At 44.7% G+C, this 18,700-nt stretch overlaps 2 protein-coding genes across 6 annotated transcripts in view; one reads left to right on the top strand and one right to left on the bottom strand.

Moving 5' to 3' along the window:
* LOC117367633 (zinc finger protein 665-like) overlaps positions 1-2,682 on the bottom strand; it is a 29,102-nt gene extending 26,420 nt beyond the window's left edge. Inside the window, exon 1 of the mRNA XM_033960392.1 lies at positions 2,553-2,682. Within this exon, the coding sequence (XP_033816283.1) occupies positions 2,553-2,576 (24 nt within the window). The 5' untranslated portion in view covers positions 2,577-2,682. The remainder of the gene's footprint in view (positions 1-2,552) is intronic.
* Positions 2,683-2,982: 300 nt separating this feature from the next.
* LOC117367627 (zinc finger protein 271-like) lies at positions 2,983-16,740 on the top strand. Of its 5 annotated transcripts, none has more exons than XM_033960372.1 (7): positions 2,983-3,178; positions 5,105-5,507; positions 6,171-6,284; positions 6,556-6,669; positions 11,480-11,608; positions 12,834-12,941; positions 13,976-16,740. In XM_033960372.1, exons 2-7 carry the CDS (start codon positions 5,423-5,425, stop codon positions 16,459-16,461), a joined length of 3,036 nt encoding a protein of 1,011 aa, XP_033816263.1. In that variant the 5' UTR covers positions 2,983-3,178; positions 5,105-5,422; the 3' UTR covers positions 16,462-16,740. The 5 variants fall into 5 exon arrangements, with proteins under 5 accessions (XP_033816263.1, XP_033816262.1, XP_033816264.1 ...); XM_033960371.1 differs by having other exon boundaries at positions 5,381-5,507; XM_033960373.1 differs by lacking the exon at positions 11,480-11,608 and having other exon boundaries at positions 5,381-5,507.
* Positions 16,741-18,700: the final 1,960 nt, after the last annotated feature.

Below are 18,700 nucleotides of genomic sequence, written 5' to 3' on the forward strand. Positions count from 1 at the left end.
TTACTATCTTGATCGTACAAGGGCTCACCGCTTGTCCCCTCAGCTCTTCCTGACCTTCGACCCAAATCGTTTGGGTCGACCGGTCTCTAAACGGACGCTATCCAACTGGCTTGCAGCTTGCATCGCGTTCTGTTACGCTCGGGCCGGTCTGTCACTAGACGGCGCTGTCACGGCCCACAGGGTAAGAGCTATGGCCGCTTCTGTTGCTTTCCTCCGTTCCACACCCATTGAGGAAATCTGCAAGGCGGCCACCTGGTCCTCAGTTCACACATTCACTACTCACTACTGTCTGGATGCTTTCTCCAGACGGGATGGGCACTTCGGCCAATCTGTACTTCAGAATTTATTTTCCTAATGGCCAACCATCCCTCCTCCCTCTTTGTTAGCTTGGAGGTCACCCATGCGTAAAGAATATGCTGCCTGCTTGTCCTGGGATAAAGCACAGTTACTTACCGTAACAGGTGTTATCCAGGGACAGCAGGCAGATATTCTTACGTCCCACCCTCCTCCCCGGGTTGGCTTCTTAGCTGGCTTATACTAACTGGGGACCACGCTCTCCTCCGTCGGGCGGGAAGGCACTCGCGCACGCGCGGTGCGGCCAACTAGAACTTTCTAGTAAAAAGGTCCGTACCGTGGGCTCCGTCGGTGACGTCACCCATGCGTAAAGAATATCTGCCTGCTGTCCCTGGATAACACCTGTTACGGTAAGTAACTGTGCTGTATCCTGTTTTCAACAATGGCCAAGTACCTACCAAGTTTGATGCGACAATGGCGGCAACGTCAAATTTATACTGCGCAGAAGAAAGGCCCGGCAAACTACTTCTGTATTCTGCCACAAAAACTTGATGATGGTCATGTTCGATAGGATTAGTCAATGGCACCTACCAACAATGCAGCAGGGAAATCCCACATCCTCAGCTGCATAAATGCACTTTAGTGGACCCTGATATTAACGGGACCATGCAGCTCTCCTTCCCTCTTCCGATCTCATAAACCTCATTAACTGCAACCTACCTCCAGCAGGTTAGTCTTCCCCCCAAAACAGATGAACAAGGAAAAAGAAGGGAAAGCTGGAAGAGATGCACAGGGAAAGGTTTTCCTTTTACAAGAATAAAGAGAAGAATTTCTTACTTGATATTAGAGGTCTGCACGGGAACGGGGATCGTGGGAATCCCCCCTAACCCACGGGACTCCCACGGGGACCCCCCTTTAGCCCATGGGACTCCCACGGGGATGGAAGGCTTTGGAAGCAGGGTTCATCCATATAATATAATGGACACATCAGCCTTAGTAAAAGAGGGGGTTTATAAGTTAATTACCTGAATAGAAAACAAAAAAAGGGTTCCACCAAAGAGATTCCACAAGGAAAACAGCAAAAGAAACTGTGGAACTGATGATCCTGTCAGAAGTAATTTCTGCTTTTTATGGGGACGGGCGAGGATGGAGGTAATTCCTTGCGGGGATGGGTGGGGACGGAGAGGATCCTGACGGGGATTGGTGGGGTCAGAAAGGATCCTGGCGGGGATGGGTGGGGACGGAGAGGATCCTGACCGGGATTGGTGGGGTCAGAAAGGATCCTGGCGGGGATGGGTGGGGACGGAGAGGATCCTGACCGGGATTGGTGGGGTCAGAAAGGATCCTGGCGGGGATGGGTGGGGACGGAGAGGATCCTGACGGGAATTGGTGGGGACGGAAAGGATCCTGGCGGGAACGGGTGGGGACGGAGAGGATCCTGACGGGGATTGGTGGGGTCAGAAAGGATCCTGGCGGGGATGGGTGGGGACGGAGAGGATCCTGACGGGGATTGGTGGGGTCAGAAAGGATCCTGGCGGGGATGGGTGGGGACGGAGAGGATCCTGACCGGGATTGGTGGGGTCAGAAAGGATCCTGGCGGGGATGGGTGGGGACGGAGAGGATCCTGACCGGGATTGGTGGGGTCAGAAAGGATCCTGGCGGGGATGGGTGGGGACGGAGAGGATCCTGACGGGAATTGGTGGGGACGGAAAGGATCCTGGCGGGAACGGGTGGGGACGGAGAGGATCCTGACGGGGATTGGTGGGGTCAGAAAGGATCCTGGCGGGGATGGGTGGGGACGGAGAGGATCCTGACGGGGATTGGTGAGGACGGAAAGGATCCTGGCGGGGATGGGTGGGGACGGAGAGGATCCTGACGGGGATTGGTGGGGTCAGAAAGGATCCTGGCGGGGATGGGTGGGGACGGAGAGGATCCTGACGGGGATGGGTGGGGACGGAAAGGATCCTGGCGGGGACGGGTGGGGACGGAGAGGATCTTGGCGGGGACAGGTAGGGACGGAGAGGATCCTGATGGGGATTGGTGGGGACGGAAAGGATTCTGACGGGGATTGGTGGGGATGGAAAGGATCCTGGTGGGGACGGAGAGGATCTTGGTGGGGACGGAGAGAATCCTGGCGGGGACGGGTGGGATTTCTGTCCCCACGCAACTCTCTACTTGATACAAGACCATAAACATAGAAATCAAAGCAAAGAAAATAAGACAGCTTTTTATTAGACTAAATGCTTTTTTGGAATAACCTGATCAGAGTCCAGGGCAGACATTTCCTCTGAATTCTGCAGCTGCTGGGAGGGATCCAGGCTGGAGATTTCCCTCTCCTGGAAAGGGACTGGGATTTCCAATTGCTTCCTTTTCTGAATCTTTCCCCTTTGCAGCTCTGGGGAAGTAGAGGAAGGAACTGAGCATGCTCAAAGCTCTTCAACCTTTTCCCTTGCCGAGGTCATCTTGGACTATCCCACCTCCTTAAGGTGGAACAGTACAAATGGTTTCTTCTTTGTGACTCTGGGCAGCGCTCTTGAATTAATAGCAGTAGTAGTTGTGTGGGACCAGCTGTGCTGTCTCTGGAGAACCACCTTAAGGAGGCGGGATAGTCCATGATGACCTCACAGGAGGGGGGGGTGGGGTGAAGAGCTTTGAGCATGCTCATTTGCTTTTTCTGCTTCTGCAGAACCGCCAAGATAAGGCAAAGCAGAAAAGATTCAGAATAGAAGAAACTTTCTGTGTCCTGCAACTGGAAATCCCAGAGAGCCCAGTTCCCTTCCTGCAGAGGGGGAGAGGAGGGATTAGGAAGAGGGAAATCCCCAGCCTGGATCCCTCCCAGCAGCTGCAGAATTCAGAGGAAATGTCTGCCCTGGGTTCTGATCAGGTAAGAAGTTCTTCTTTCTCCTCTTGTGCACAGGTTGAGCAGCTCTTCCAGCCTTCCCTTCTCTTTCCTTGTTGGTGTCTTTGGGAGGGAACTTTAACCTGTTGGAGGTAGATTGCAGTTTTCTGTCCTTGGGGGATCTGGTCCCAGGGATTTATGAGAACAGGAGGAGGAAAGGAGAGCAGCTGCCTCTTTTCTTTTGCCTGGGTCTGGTCTTTCAGGGTCAGCTCCTACCACTGATGATTTCCCAGCTGCATTAATGCATGTACAAGTATTGTGGGATTTTCTAACCTGCAGACAGGATACTGCAATCCACTTCTACTATTACTACTTATTATGTCTGTAGCAGTGTACGTTAAACATGCCAGAGACAGTCCCTGCTTCAAAGAGCTTACAGTCTAACTATGGCAGACAAACAGGATGAATCTGTACATGGGACTAACAGTTCCGGCAGGTTAAAGTTCCCTACCAATGCCCTCCCCCCTCCCTTTCATTCTCACTATTCAGCCAGATCTCTGTCCAGTTACTCCATTTGAATCAGAGACATAGAGGATGGCCCACTGCATCGCCTCCTTTCTCCATGCCTCCTGTATTTCAGTCACTTTGATATTTACTCCCAGAGGGGCTGCATCTACCTCTACTTCAGGAAGCAGGTGAAAGCCTGGCTCGTCATCAGTAACGCGGCAGAGTGAAATCCCCGATGGACAAGGCCAAGCAGCCTGTTCAGAGTGCTGCCGGCCCGACGCTGTTCGGTTGAAGGTAGGGCTCACTCACGGTCAGCGGGGAGGGAAGGATGGACGGTCAGCAGGGGTTCGGCTGTGTGGGGGAGATGGGGGTGGGTTCAAGAGTTGCCGGCGAATCCCGAGACTAGGGCTTATTTTTGAGGTAGGGCTTATATTAAGACTGCAGGAACAGATACAGAAAATACCTATGAGTACTTGATTACTATTGAATGTACTGTAACCACTTTGGGTGAATTTCTTCATGAAAAGGCAGTAAATAAATGGACCAGCAGGGCTTAAGATAGGCCTAGGGAAAGGCCTGCAATGCGTCTGAGAGGGAGAACACTCCAATATATACCGACCCCCATTTTTTGGACCATTAGTTGGCCCAAAAATCTAAATTTATATTCACGTATACCTTGTTTCCCCGAAAATAAGACCTACCCCGAAAATAAGCCCTAGCATGATTTTTGGGGTAGCTCTTAATATAAGCCCTACCCCCGAAAATAGTCATAGGCAGCCGCGCTTCCCTCTGACCCATCCCCGCTGCGCAGCCAAACTCCTGCTGACCCTCCATCCTTCCCTCCCAACCGATCCCCGTCGACCGCGACCATAAATATATTCCAACAGAGGAGCGTCGGGCCAGCAGCACTCATAGGCTGCTTTGCAGCCTTCTCGCTGAGGCCTTCTGTGTACTGATGACATCATCAGTAACGCGGCACACAGAAAGCCCCAGTGAGAAGGCCGCGAAGCAGCCTGTAAGTGCTGCTGGCCCGATGCTCCTCTGCCGGAAGCTACTTATGGAGGGTCAGCGGGAATTCGGCTGCATGGTGGGGGCGGTGATAGTTGCTCAAAGGTTCTGCTGCATGAGGGATGGGAGGGATGGAGGGATAGAAAGATGCTGCAGAGAGAAAGCACAAGGGATGGGTGAGAGGGGAGGAAAGTAGGGGAAAGGAAAGAGGAAGAATTGGGGTAAAGGAGAGGAAGGGAGAGATGATCATGTACATGGAAAAAAAAAAGTCCTAGTGCCTTTTCTGGGCCCCAAATGAATGCAAGACACTGTCTTATTTTTGGAGAAACACAGTATATAGCACTCATCCTTCCTTACTCTGCCATCTCTATCCTTTCTAAACAGATTACAGACTGTTAATAACAACACACAGACAGACTAATCCCCACCCAGAACTCTCCACTTTCATACCTTCAGATATCAACCTACTCGCTTCTCTCTTACCCATCTGTTCAACTTCTGCTGAAGTTCCTTTGGCTGAAACCAACTACCTTCTAAATCGGCCAACATGAAAGATTTCCAATATTTGTCTAAGGAGCAGGAAATCTGCTTCTGGAAATTTAAAAGAACTGTCTTCATACTATAATGCACCAGAGATCTGATCTTCCTGACAGAAGTCATATAACAAAGTCTCCTACAGAAACATGATAAGGAAACTGGCTGACTGTGTCCGTGTCCGTGTCTGCTTTCCAGACATCCGTCACATTCAAGGATGTTGCTGCTTATTTCTTGGAAATGGAGTGGGACATTCTGGGAGAATGGCAGAAAGAGCTGTACAAGAAGGTCATCAAGGAGATTCATGACATCCTCATCTCACGAGGTAAATACACCTTCTCTATCTTCTATCACCGGTATGTAATGGAATGGGTGCTGTTATTTTCTGAACCCTGGAGAAATCCCAGGTATTGGGTCCTATATTCATCTGAAATTTAGAACCTGGCTTTTGATGCCATCCAATATTCAATAGGAGCCAATGTAAGAAGCCTCTAGTTTAAGGTCTTTCAACTTCAGCTGGAGTCTGTCTTAATTTTCTAAATGACAAAAATTTGGTACAGAAGGCCAGGGGAAGGATTTACTTGTCAGAGTGCACTGTATAGCCCTCTTCAGATGGTAACAGATATCTCCAAGAAGACAGCGACTGCAATGTCTCCACCTAGGAGGGCCATGAAGAGAAATATCTAGAAAATGTCTAAGATTTATTCTTAATGAAGTGGCAGTCTGTAGCTGCCTTTTTTTTCTCTAAGCTTTAAGCTTTGTCAGGCATATACTCAAATTCCAATATAGATAGATACACACTAGAGGCTGACCAAATTTTGGTTATAAGTGCTGAATCTGGCCCAAAATTCTTTTTCTGCCTGGTTTTGATTTTGGAAGAAACCGACCGTGTGTTTTTTGGTGGAAGCTGAAAATTTGTGCTTCATCCTGTTTGCCTCCCTCCCCTCTAAACAGGAGTTATCTTTATTTTCCTATTTCTTATTAACAGGTTATGTAATCCTTAATCCTGATGTTATATTCAAGATTAAAAAAGAAGATGAGAAATATTTTGCACAACACTGTGAATTGGAGGGAAAAGGAAATCCGAATGAGCCCATCGAGAGTAAGCAGGCTTTGCATTTTCAGAGCACAAGACTGACATCCAACATTTAGGGACCCTTTACTTAAGCTTAGAGTCCACTAATGGAAGTGGCGGGAGCTAAATCCATAGAAGCCCATATTATATGTATGGACTTCTTAGTATTTAACATGCGCTAATTCCACTAGCATACAATAAGCTTTAGTAAAAGGGTCCCTTAGAGACTCAAAAATCTATTTCTTAATTTATTATTATCAGATTCTTGGTGAATCCTAGACGTGTTTTCTTTTAACAGTGTTTCCGATTGTAACATCCGTTTTCTCGCTGAGCGTTAAACAAGAGGAGGATCTCCCCTTCATAGATCCTCCTGAATCAGAGGCATCTGAACAGACTCACCTTTCTGTACCGAGTAAGTATCAAATTCCTCCTGCACAGCTTTACTAAGGCCAGCCGAGACCATTTAGGAAATCGGTGGTGAAAATGAGAGGCTATCATCCTCTCTTCTCCTTCCAAATTTCCAAGTTTATTTAAAATTTATTATACTATTTTGATGAAATAAAGACCCCACAAAGACAGAGGAGGTGAATGTCGTGGGGGTGAGATCAGATCTGTAAGACCCTTCAACCTAGAATATAAAGGGGTTGAGATAGGGTTGTGGTGGTGGAGAGTCTTCTCCGTTGTTACGAGGGGGGAGTCTGACTGAAGAACGTGGTGCACTTTGTCTTAGTCATGGATATTTTTATTGAGGGTGGATTAATGCAAATCACAGTACATAATGCAGTTTACAATAATGATTCATTCTTTATCGTCTCCAGACCGGCACAGAAATTGATGGGTTGGATGGTGTGGTGCAGCCTTGGCCGACGGTAGGGCTTCTGTACGTTTTTCCCCCATGGCCGCTGGTGGGCAGAGTCCTTCACATTGCTCATTACCTCGGCCGCGTGATCCTGGTGGCTCTGGACTAGCCCAGGCGCCCATGTTACACAGATTTGGTTCTTCTTCTCGTGGCAGATCCTCTTCTGCTGCCCCTCTCGCCCGACCTTCTCATGCAGGGTCCCAGACGAAGCAGATCTGCATACCACGTGCTCCTGGGCTAGTCCGGAGCCACCAGGATCATGTGGCTGAGGTGACGAGCAATGCGAAGAAGGACTCTGCCCACCAGCGGTCAGGGGGGGAAAACGTACAAGTGGCCTACCATTGGCCAAGGCTGCACCAGAGCATTCAATCCATCAGTTTCTGTGCAGGTCTGGAGAGTCTAAAAGAGAGAAAATTTTCAGGTGAGAACCTAATTTCTCCTTTATTGGTGTAAATCTTTTGTGCTTTGTTTTTGGCTAGTCGTTTTTGGGTCCTGGGTATCAGGCCTCAGAAGCAGTGGCAAGTAAAACAATGAAATGATAGCCAGGTGGTGTAGAAAAGGTATATAATATAGAAATAAGCTTATTATTACAAACTAGTTTTTAAGCCCGTTACATTAACGGGTGCTAGAATAGATGTGTCTGTCTGTCTGTCTGTCTCTCTCCTTGGCTGCTGTCTGTCTTTCTTTCTTTCTCTCTCTCTCCTTGGCCACTGTCTTTCTTTCTGTCTCTATTCTTGGTCGCCTTCTGTCTTTCTTTCTCTATCTCTCCTTGGCCACTGTCTGTCTGTCTTTTCTTTCTTTCTTTCTTTCTGTCTCTCTCTCACTCTCCTTGGCCACTGTCTGTCTGTCTGTCTTTCTTTCTTTCTCTCTCTCCTTGGCCGCTTTCTGTCTTTCTTTCTATCTGTCTCTCTCTCTGTCACTGCCTAACTTTTCCATCTTAGCATCAATGTGTGTCATTCTGTGTATATTCAGTCGGCACCTCTTGCTTTACACTACCCAAACTGTGGTCTTCTTCCCGGTTCTTGTCTTCACCATTCTCATTCTGCTGGGCTGCAAATTCGCCATTCACTGGGGCAGAAACATCTGCACAGGGCTCCTTCCTCTCTGTCTCATTCGTAGCTTCCTCTCCTGTTAGCTTCTCAACGTTCATCATGCTGTTTTTGTTTGTTTTCTGAAGTGGCCCCCTCAGCACGGGCTTTGTTTTCCTTCTGATTTGGTTTCCTTGCTGACTCGGACTGCTGCTTCTTCACGTCATCACCAGTGTTGCTGTCACTATCACTGTCCTGCCCTTTTTCTATCTGTTCTCCGGAACTGCCACAGGCTCCACCACTGTACGTATGGCAGAAGCAGCATTGAGAGAAAAGCACTGCACCGCGCTACCGCTGGCTTTGCCGTCTTCTGTCCACTGCGGCCCGCCCTCTCTGACTACTTCCTGTTTCCGCTAGGGTTGGCCGCAGTGGATAGAAGACGCCGAAGCCAGCGGTAGCGCGGTGCAGCGCTTTTCTCTCAATGCTGCTTCTGCGATGCGTACAGTGGTGGAGCCTGTGGCAGTTTATGGCACGTGTGGCAGTTCCGGAGAACAGATGGAAAAAGGGCAGGACAGTGATAGTGACAGCGACACTGGTGATGACGTGAAGAAGCAGCAGTCCGAGTCAGCAAGGAAACCAAATCAGAAGGAAAACAGCGGTGCAGCGCTTTTCTCTCCATTTAAACGCGGGTGAGCCGGCGAGAAGGAGGAGGTGGTGGTTTTGGCAGTGAGTGAGGGCGGGAGGGGGTAGTCGCCGGCTCTGCTGTGCTTTCCCGATCTGGCCGCCGCATACGCACTCTGGCCACGGACCTACGGATCACACAGGTCTGAGTGCGCATGCACGGCTAGCGTTTTATTATATAGGATATAGAGCATTATTTGGCTACAAAGCAGCTTGTGTGTGTGTATAAGGAAAATGTCTATCTTTCTGTAAATGGCTGAGGAGGGGTGTGTGTGAGAAAGCAGGGGAGGGTATGTCCTCCTGGAATGAATGGTTTGTGTGTCTGAATGAATGGTGTGTAAGTGTGAAGAAGCTGAAAGAGGAAGAGAAGAAGAGCAGGGGGATGAAGCTTATCTTTTATAGACTCGAATTCCCTGCTCAGTATTCTCCAGTATCCTTCTGTGTCACAATTAGGTATTTGTTCCATTTTATAGCCCTCAGTTGACAAGGAGATGTGACCCTTTTGAAGACCTGGTTCTTAGAGTCAGGATGTCTAGGTACCTTGCTTATATTCAAGCACCTGTCTTTTACCATATCTTTTGAAAGTCCAGGGCTTGAAGGATACGCCAAAGCATTGGGCATAAGACAGGTAGATTGTGGCTAAATAGGCAAGAGCCATTCAGTCTACAATCTTCACAGATATTTCCAAGGGTCAGATTGTTTAATATAATATCCCAAGAGCCTTTGCTGACACCCTGGATATGCCAGCACAATATAATTCTGAATGTTAATGCTGACTTTTGGGACTTAACCGCCTTTTGTGAAGTTTCAAGTTTCAAGTTTGACCTTTATTTGATGAATCGCTTATAATAATATCTAAGCGATGTACAGTGTTAAAAACCATCAGAATGTGGTAATACATTTAGTTTACAGTAGTCACTCATAAGACAGACAAAATTAGACGAACAGGAGGGGGTGGGAGGAAAGGGGAAAAGTTACAATGTTGTTCTTTGTTAGAAATTGACATCAAAGGGAAAACACATCGGGTAATAATGGGTTAGGATGAGATGGGAAGAATATTGGACCTTAAAAGGTGATATTTCATATGTCAAACGCGTCTTGAAATAGGTAAGTTTTTAAAATTTTCTTAAACGCAACAAGGTCAGTTTCGTTTTTAATGAGATTCACCCAATTTTGTTAACAGCATAACAATAGTAAAATGATTGAATATAAGCACAAATACAGATAATGAGGTAACAGTGAATTGAAACCTAGTGATAGGACAAACATGAAACAGGATCAGAAATACACACGTTTGCACAGCGCAGTAGAACATAACAGAAATATGATAAATGTCAGATACAATACAAATAGTATTATAAGAACAGGGAAGAATGTTCCAAAAATTGACTGATTTTGCATGAACTTACGTGCTTTTTGTGCTGTTATTGCTGTTTTCCTCCTTGCCTTTTAAGAATTGTTTGGGGTTGATATTTAAAACCATGTAACTGAGTCGGAGAGGCTTCTATACATTAAACGGTGCTGAGCTGCCCAGGAGAAGATATTCAGGGACACTGCCCTGGAAACTGCCCCTGAATATCCCCAGCACTATCCCAGAGCCAGTCGTGGTGGTCCCAGAATTTAACCGGGTAGCGGTGATAGCTCATTGAGTAAAGTTAGGACATTAGTGTGTGTTCAAATTAGAGGTCTGCACGGGAACGGGGATCGCGGGAATCCTGCAGGTCCTGCGGGATTCCCGCGGGAATCCCCCCCTAACCCACGGGGACCCCCCTCTGACACATGGGACTCCCACGGGGACCCCCCTCTAGCCAACGGGACTCCCACGGGGATGGAAGGCTTTGGAAGCAGGGTTCGTCCATATAATATAATGGACACGTCAGCCTTAGTAAAAGAGGGAGTTTATAAGTTAATTACCTGAACAGAAAACAAAAAAAGGGTTCCACCAAAGAGATTCCACAAGGAAAACAGCAGCGCAAACACAAAAGAAACTGTGGAATTGATGATCCTGTCAGAAGTAATTGCTGCTTTTTATGGGGACGGGCAGAGATGGAGGTAATTCCTTGTGGGGAAGGGTGGGGACGGAGAGGATCCTGGCGGGGATGGGTGGGGACGGAGAGGATTCTGGCGGGGACGGAGAGGATCCTGGCAGGGATGGGTGGGGACGAAGAGGATCCTGGCGGGGACGGAGAGGATCCGGGTGGGGATGGGTGGGATTTCTGTCCCCATGCAACTCTCTAGTTTAAATGCAGAGCATCCTATTAAGCCAGAATAAATGAACTTGAACATACTGGGTGGGGGCTGAAGACCTCTCCAGCCCTGTCTTATTAAATCAGAACAATTTAGCAGATCTCCAGTTGGTGGTGTCAGGCAATGGAGGTGGTGTAATTAAATGTTTCTAAATAAATCTGTTCTTCATCTTGTTGTTCTAAGTCAGGGGTGGGCAATCACAGACCTTGAGGGCCACAACCCAGTTGGGTTTTCAAGATTTCCATAATGAATATGCATGAGATTGATTTGCATACAGTGGAGGCAGTCCATGCAAATTAATCTCATGCTTATTCATTGTGGAAATCTTGAAAACAAACCTCCTGATGAACAGAGCTCTTGAGGAAAGACATTCCCACCTTAATAGTACTATCTCCATCTCGTAACAGGCTCCGACAATATCAAGCCTGACATTTTAATTCGGTTTGAGCAAGAGGGGTTTAGGACTGAACCTCCGAGATCTGAGGAAAGAGGAAATCTGACCACCACAGGCTCATGTGAGGAACTTCATGAAAAAGGTGATGGAGTTTGAATTAAAACTAGTAATGACAGGATTCAAACTTTTCCTATAACAAAGACTCCTTCTCTGGATCGGGCACAATAAGAATGAGGTGTTATCATCACAGTCCCTCCTTTGACCTTTGTTGGGAGGATTACATGTGTGTTCTCTTTCATTTTCAGGTCTGCTTTTCTATTTTATTTAAGAACATAAGCAGTGCCTCTACTGGGTCAGACCCGAGGTCCATCGTGCCCAGCAGTCCGCTCACGCGGCGGCCCCAACAGGTCCAGGACCTGTGCAGTAGCCCTCTATCTATCCCTTTTTCCAGCAGGAAATTGTCCAATCCTTTCTTGAACTCTAGTACCGTACTCTGTCCTATTACGTCCTCTGGAAGCGCATTCCAGGTGTCCACCACACGCTGGGTAAAGAAAAACTTCCTAGCATTCGTTCTGAATCTGTCTCCTTCCAACTTTTCCAAATGCCCTCTTGTTCTTTTATGTTTTGAAAGTTTGAAGAATCTGTCCCTCTCTACCCTCTCTATGCCCTTCATGATCTTGTAGGTCTCTATTATGTCACCTCTAAGTCTCCGCTTTTCCAGGGAGAAGAGCCCCAGTCTCTCCAATCTTTCAGTGTATGAAAGGTTTTCCATGCCCTTAATCATTCGTGTCGCTCTCCTCTGAACCCTCTCAAGTATTGCCATATCCTTCTTAAGGTACGGTGACCAGTACTGAACACAGTACTCCAGATGCGGGCGCACCATTGCCCAATACAACGGCAGTATGACTTCTCTCGTTCTGGTCGTGATACCCTTCTTAATAATACCCAACATTCTGTTTGCCTTCTTCGCGGCTGCTGCGCATTGTGCTGTTGACTTCGTTGTTGTGTCCACCAGTACACCCAAATCTCTTTCAAGGCTACTTCTCTCTAACACTAATTTGGGGGAAGGGGGCAGGGGGTTATACCTTCTCTTCTTATTATTCTCCCTCACCCTTTTCCCATGTTTCTCTCCTTTCTCTTCCTCTTCTTTCAACACCTTCTGTCTCTCGTCCTATTTGTGTTGAATATCACGGTTAATTTTCCGAGCTACAGAGGGTCCTTAACTCCTTCCACCAGGACACTTGAATTTTCAGAGCTCATCTCAATATTAGCAAAATATTACTTTTCTTAGGTTCTAAACTCTCCTTCAAACCTGCCTATGGAGTTGCTTACGGGAACCTGAAGTTATTTTTCCATTCTTCATACAGGCAGCCAAAGTTATATTGCTGAGCCCATGATAGAGGTCCTGAAGATGGAAGAGGATCCTGTCAGTGACCAATTGGAGGGAGGAGAGGAGGTTACTGATACAAAGAGTGGTGAGCCAACAATTTCTATGTAATAAAATTCTTTCTAGCTGCTGTGGAGTATTTCTAAATTTTCACATAAGAGTTTTTGGTTAGTAAAGGGAATCATTGCAGAGACTGGAGGGGAGGATGAGATGTCCAGAACGTGGCATCTGTCTACCAGCAAATGACTTTAAACGCTTGTGGGGATATTTTCCTCTTTGGGCTACATGCATTAAAGATAAACGACTCGATTGCTGTTGGTCGATTCTCCAGCCGATTCTCCAACAGCGACCGACGCATTATCAAGTCTGCTTGCAAATGATTTGCATGGAAGCGCAAATCATTTACATGCAAATGCAACCAATCAATTGCTCAGTGAGCGACTGACACATGCACAGAGCCCTAAGAATAGTGACAGGGGAAGCAGCCTCCTGTCACTGCTGTTAGAGCTTTTTTTTTTTTTTTTATGGCCCAGATGTTGTTATACTCGCACAGATGTTGTTATACTCTACACCCTCTGAGAGAGGAAGTTGTTGTTTGAGGGGGTAGAGCTGCCAGAGGAAATTGTGACACACAAAGCCATGGCCCTGCACGACTTTACTGTAAGCCCGACAGAGGAGGCACCAAGAGAAAGGAAAGATGGTGCAAGATGGCAGGTGGGTAGGGGGGGAGAGAAAGGGCAATAATCAGATGGGCAGATGTGCAAGCAAAGAAGCTTGCAGTTGTGGCTGGGGAGACTCGGGCGTAATTCTTGAGATGTATGAAAAAAGCATAGTTACCGACAGGTCTAGCCCAGTCGGTTTTTACAATCGCTAAAACCCCATTTGGAATAGCCTAGCGATATTAGTGCATCATTCGCTTGGCTATTTTGCACGGGGTTTTTGCTAATTTGCATGGCTGGATCGGAAAGTGGGCAGTCGAGGGCAAAAACACACAGTGGGCCCTTTTGTGCATTGGGTCAGTAACATCGATCATCGCTAAAGCTGACTTTAGTGCATCTAGACCTTTATGTCTTACTAAATAGCTGTATGATTTATGTACATACTTTCATTTTTATCCAATAGATAATGGATTTGGAAATAAGAAGAAGTCGGAAAGGAAACATAAAAACCCCTCCAGAGACAGCTCGGATTCTTCAGCTGATAATGTAGGAGGTATTAGTAGTGTAAGACCACCTAGCATGAAAAACAATTCCCCAAAAAGAGACAGCTCAATCGTATGTACCGAACAAGAGAGAAATTCCACCAACTATCCAAATTTCAGACAAAATGAGAGAATCAGCAGGCAGAAACTTTGTCAGAGCACTACACGTGAGGAAATGTTCACTGGGAAGTCAAACTTGACAGGACAAAATACATCTCAGAGACAAAACAAACTGTTCCAGTATATGGAGTGTGAAAAATCATTGACATATAAATCACAACTTACAATTCATGAAAAAGTGCCGAAAGAAATAGAACCATCAAAATCTTCTCTATATGATAAAAGCTTCAGTCAAGTATTTGAACTGAGAAGACATGAAATAAGCCGTATTAGTAAGAAACAAGTGCATCAAATGAACCTCAAAGGAGCAAAGCTAGTTAAATGTTCAGTATGTGATAAAGGCTTCACTCAAAAATATAACCTCATAATTCATCAAAGACTCCACACTAAAGAAAATCTATATAAATGTTCTGATTGTGATAAAAGTTTCCAAACCAAATCTAATCTAAGAAAGCATGAAATAATCCATACTGGTGAAAAACCGTATAAATGTTCTGAATGTGGCAAATGTTTCCAAAGCAAATCTGATATAAGAAAGCATGAAATAATCCATACTGGAGCAAAACCGTTTAAATGTTCTAACTGTAATAAAAGTTTCAATCACATAAGTGCTCTCAAAAAGCATGAAATAATCCACACTGGAGAAAAAATGTATAAATGTTCTGAATGTGGTAAAAGCTTCAAACGAAGAGATGACCTAATAATTCATAAAAGAATCCACACTGGAGAAAAAACGTATAAATGTTCTGACTGTGGTAAAAAGTTCAATCGAAAAGGTAACCTCTTAATTCATAAAAGAATACACACTGGAGAAAAGCCGTATAAATGTTCTGAATGTGATAAAAACTTCAATCGAAAAGGTAACCTCTTAATTCATAAAAGAATGCACACTGGAGAAAAGCCGTATAAATGTTCTGAATGTGATAAAAACTTCAATCGAAAAGGTAACCTCATAATTCATAAAAGAATGCACACTGGAGAAAAACCGTATAAATGTTCTGAATGTGGTAAAGGTTTCAGTCTTGGAAATGACCTTAGAAATCATGAAAGAATCCACACTGGAGAAAAACCGTATAAATGTTCTGAATGTGATAAAAACTTCAATCAAAAAGGTAACCTCTTAATTCATAAAAGAATGCACACTGGAGAAAAACCGTATAAATGTTTTGAATGTGATAAAAACTTCAATCGAAAAGGTAACCTCATAATTCATAAAAGAATACACACTGGAGAAAAGCCGTATAAATGTTCTGAATGTGATAAAAACTTCAATCAAAGAGGTAACCTCATAATTCATAAAAGAATACACACTGGAGAAAAACCGTATAAATGTTCTGAATGTGGTAAAGGTTTCAGTCTTAGAAATGACCTTAGAAATCATGAAAGAATCCACACTGGAGAAAAACCGTATAAATGTTCTGAATGTGATAAAAGGTTCATCCGAAAAGATAAACTCATAATTCATAAAAGAATCCACACTAGAGAAAATCCATATAAATGTTCTGAATGTGGCAAATGTTTCCAAAGCAAATCTGATATAAGAAAGCATGAAATAATCCATACTGGAGCAAAACCGTTTAAATGTTCGAACTGTAATAAAAGTTTCAATCACATAAGTGCTCTCAAAAAGCATGAGATAATCCACACTGGAGAAAAAATGTATAAATGTTCTGAATGTGGTAAAAGCTTCAAACGAAAAGATGACCTAATAATTCATAAAAGAATGCACACTGGAGAAAAACCGTATAAATGTTCTGACTGTGGTAAGAACTTCAATCGAAAAGGTAACCTCTTAATTCATAAAAGAATACATACTGGAGAAAAGCCGTATAAATGTTCTGAATGTGATAAAAACTTCAATCAAAAAGGTAACCTCATAATTCATAAAAGAATGCACACTGGAGAAAAACCGTATAAATGTTCTGAATGTGGTAAAGGTTTCAGTCTTGGAAATGACCTTAGAAATCATGAAAGAATTCACACTGGAGAAAAACCATATAAATGTTCTGAATGTGGTAAAAACTTTAATCGAAAAGGTAACCTCATAACTCATGAAAGAATCCACACTGGAGAAAAACCTTATAAATGTTCTGAATGTGATAAAAGGTTCATCCGAAAAGATAAACTCATAATTCATAAAAGAATCCACACTAGAGAAAATCCATATAAATGTTCTGAATGTGAAAAAAGTTTTCACAGCAAATCTGATCTAAGAAAGCATGAAAGAATCCACCCTGGAAAAAATGTGGAGAAATGTGCTAAGGTGATTTTACTTAGGGGAAGCTAAGAAACTGAAAACATCTCTCTGATTAACTGTGAGATAAAGAAACTTGAATAGGAAGGTATATACAGGCAGTCCCCGGTTTAAGAACGTTCGACTTAATGTCGAACTCATACTTATGAACCAGAGTCCTGTCTCTCATTTCTTGTGCCAATGTGCCCCTTCTTCCTCCTTTCCTGTCCAAACATGCCTCTCCTACTCCCTTCTGTGTTCCAAAGTGCCCCTCGTCTTTCTCTCCATTCTGCGACCCAAATTTGTGTGTGTCTCCCTCCCGTGGTTGTTTACCTCCTCTGGCCGGCTCCCTCCTCCCAGCCGCACTTCTCTTCACAAAGCCATGAGCAGTAGCTCCTGCACGAGACCTGCTGACCTGGAAGACTTCCTTCTGACATCAGAGGGAAGGCTTCCGGGTCTGTCATGGGCCGCATGCAGGAACTGTGGCCGCAGCTTTGCAAAGAGAAATGTGGCTGGGAGGAGGGAGCCAGCAAGAGGAGGTAAACACCTGTGGGAGGGAGGGAGGCATGAATTTGGGACGCAGAACAGAGGGAAAGATGATGAGAGGCACATTGGGACATGGAAGGGAAGAGGAGGGTCACGTTGGGACAGGAAGGGAGAAGCAGGGTTGCTTTGGGACACAGAAGTTAGGGAGGGAGTACAAACTTCGGCCAAAGGATGGAAGAAAGGAGGGAGGAAGCATGAACTTGGGACACAGAATGGAGGGAGGGAGTGGAGCATGAACTTGGGACATAGGATAGAACAATGGAGGGAGTGAGGGAAAGATGCTGAGTGGGAACAGAAAGAGAATTGTTGGGCATGGGTGTCTTAGTGAGAGGGAAAGAGATGGTTCACATGGGGAAATTAAGGAAGCGGTGATTTCTTGGGCATAGGGAGGGAGAAATATTGGACATGGTGGCGAGAGAGGCATGAAGTACAGATGCATGGGGAAGAGAGAGATGAGAGGGAGAAATGTTGGATGTGATGGAGCAAAGGGAACAGTGGGACCAATGAAGAACAAAAGTAGGTGTAAACCTCCTATCTTTTCTTCCTATTTAAGCTACAGTTTCTTTAATATTTAATGTTTTTATAGACTACCATACAGGATCCAAATTACATACAAATTCAGCTTAAGAATGGTTTAAAAACGGAACTTGTTCTTAACTCTGGGACTGTAAAAATATCTAGGAGTGGAGGAAGGAGAGCAATTATCAAGCAAGAATCACTGAGAGAAAATAAAATCAGTAATGAATATTATAGGAGATTAAACCTGATATTAAAGAGTACATTAATATCATGGAATAATATACTGGCTGTTAATCAACTTGCTCTTCCTGCACTCATATAGTTTTGATATTGTAGACTGGCACGTATAAAAACTAGATGTGCGAATGAGAAAATCCTCCATGCCCACAAAAAGATCTTTAAGAATCAGTGGATGCCAAGACTGTACAGTCCTAGATCTAAAGGAGGAATCTGGACTTGGAGGATGAGATGTACAATGTCGGCATCTATGAGACAAACTTGTTTTTTTCTGTTACATAGAGCATTAGGGACCCCTGTTCGGTTATAAAATTTGGACAGCTCTAAGTCTAATAAATGTTGGCATTGTCATCTCGAGGCAGGGACTTTAGATCATTTATTATTCTACTGTCCTTTTATTTTGGCTTTTTGGAAATCAATATGGGGCCAAATAAATTACTTTTTAGAAAATCCAGTGGCATTATCCTATGATATTGTGCTTTTTGGCATGTCAATGAGAACTAAAAGTCAAATATCATCTAAAAACAACAGGCTTTTATTAGTAACGACAGGAGTTGCCATACAACAAATTACGAGCAATTGGAAGAATTGGACGAGGCTTAATTATAGTTTTTGGTGGAATTCATTGTGTCATGTGTATAAAATGGAAAGAATATTAGCCATTCAGAAAGGGAATTTTAAGAAATTTCAGGAGATTTGGGAGCCATTAGCAAAATACTGTAATTTTAATTAATGTTTTTCCCTATGTCATGCACATCCGGGAGGGGGAAGGATGGGGGTCTGTTAGATTAATACATTTAGATATATTGGGGTTCATTATAGAAATTTTATGTGATTGCATTGTGATTGTTCAGGAGGGAGGGGGGACTGATTCTGTAATGGATATTAATGGAATAATAAGTGTGTTATTGATGTATAAGATATGGTATTTATGGTTACGCTTACTGTAAGTTTTGAAAATAATAAAGATTTGGAAAAAAAATAAATAAAG

Source organism: Geotrypetes seraphini, chromosome 10, assembly GCF_902459505.1.
Source record: "Geotrypetes seraphini chromosome 10, aGeoSer1.1, whole genome shotgun sequence".
Taxonomy (NCBI): Eukaryota; Metazoa; Chordata; class Amphibia; order Gymnophiona; family Dermophiidae; genus Geotrypetes; species Geotrypetes seraphini.

Excerpts from the sequence above, each read along its gene's own strand:
- LOC117367627 (XM_033960371.1), top strand. The coding sequence starts at position 3,155 with ATGTCTGCCCTGGGTTCTGATCAG. Across the intron at positions 6,285-6,555 it reads TCCGAATGAGCCCATCGAGA|TGTTTCCGATTGTAACATCC; the intron begins GTAAGCAGGCTT and ends TTCTTTTAACAG. Across the intron at positions 11,609-12,833 it reads TGAGGAACTTCATGAAAAAG|GCAGCCAAAGTTATATTGCT; the intron begins GTGATGGAGTTT and ends TTCTTCATACAG.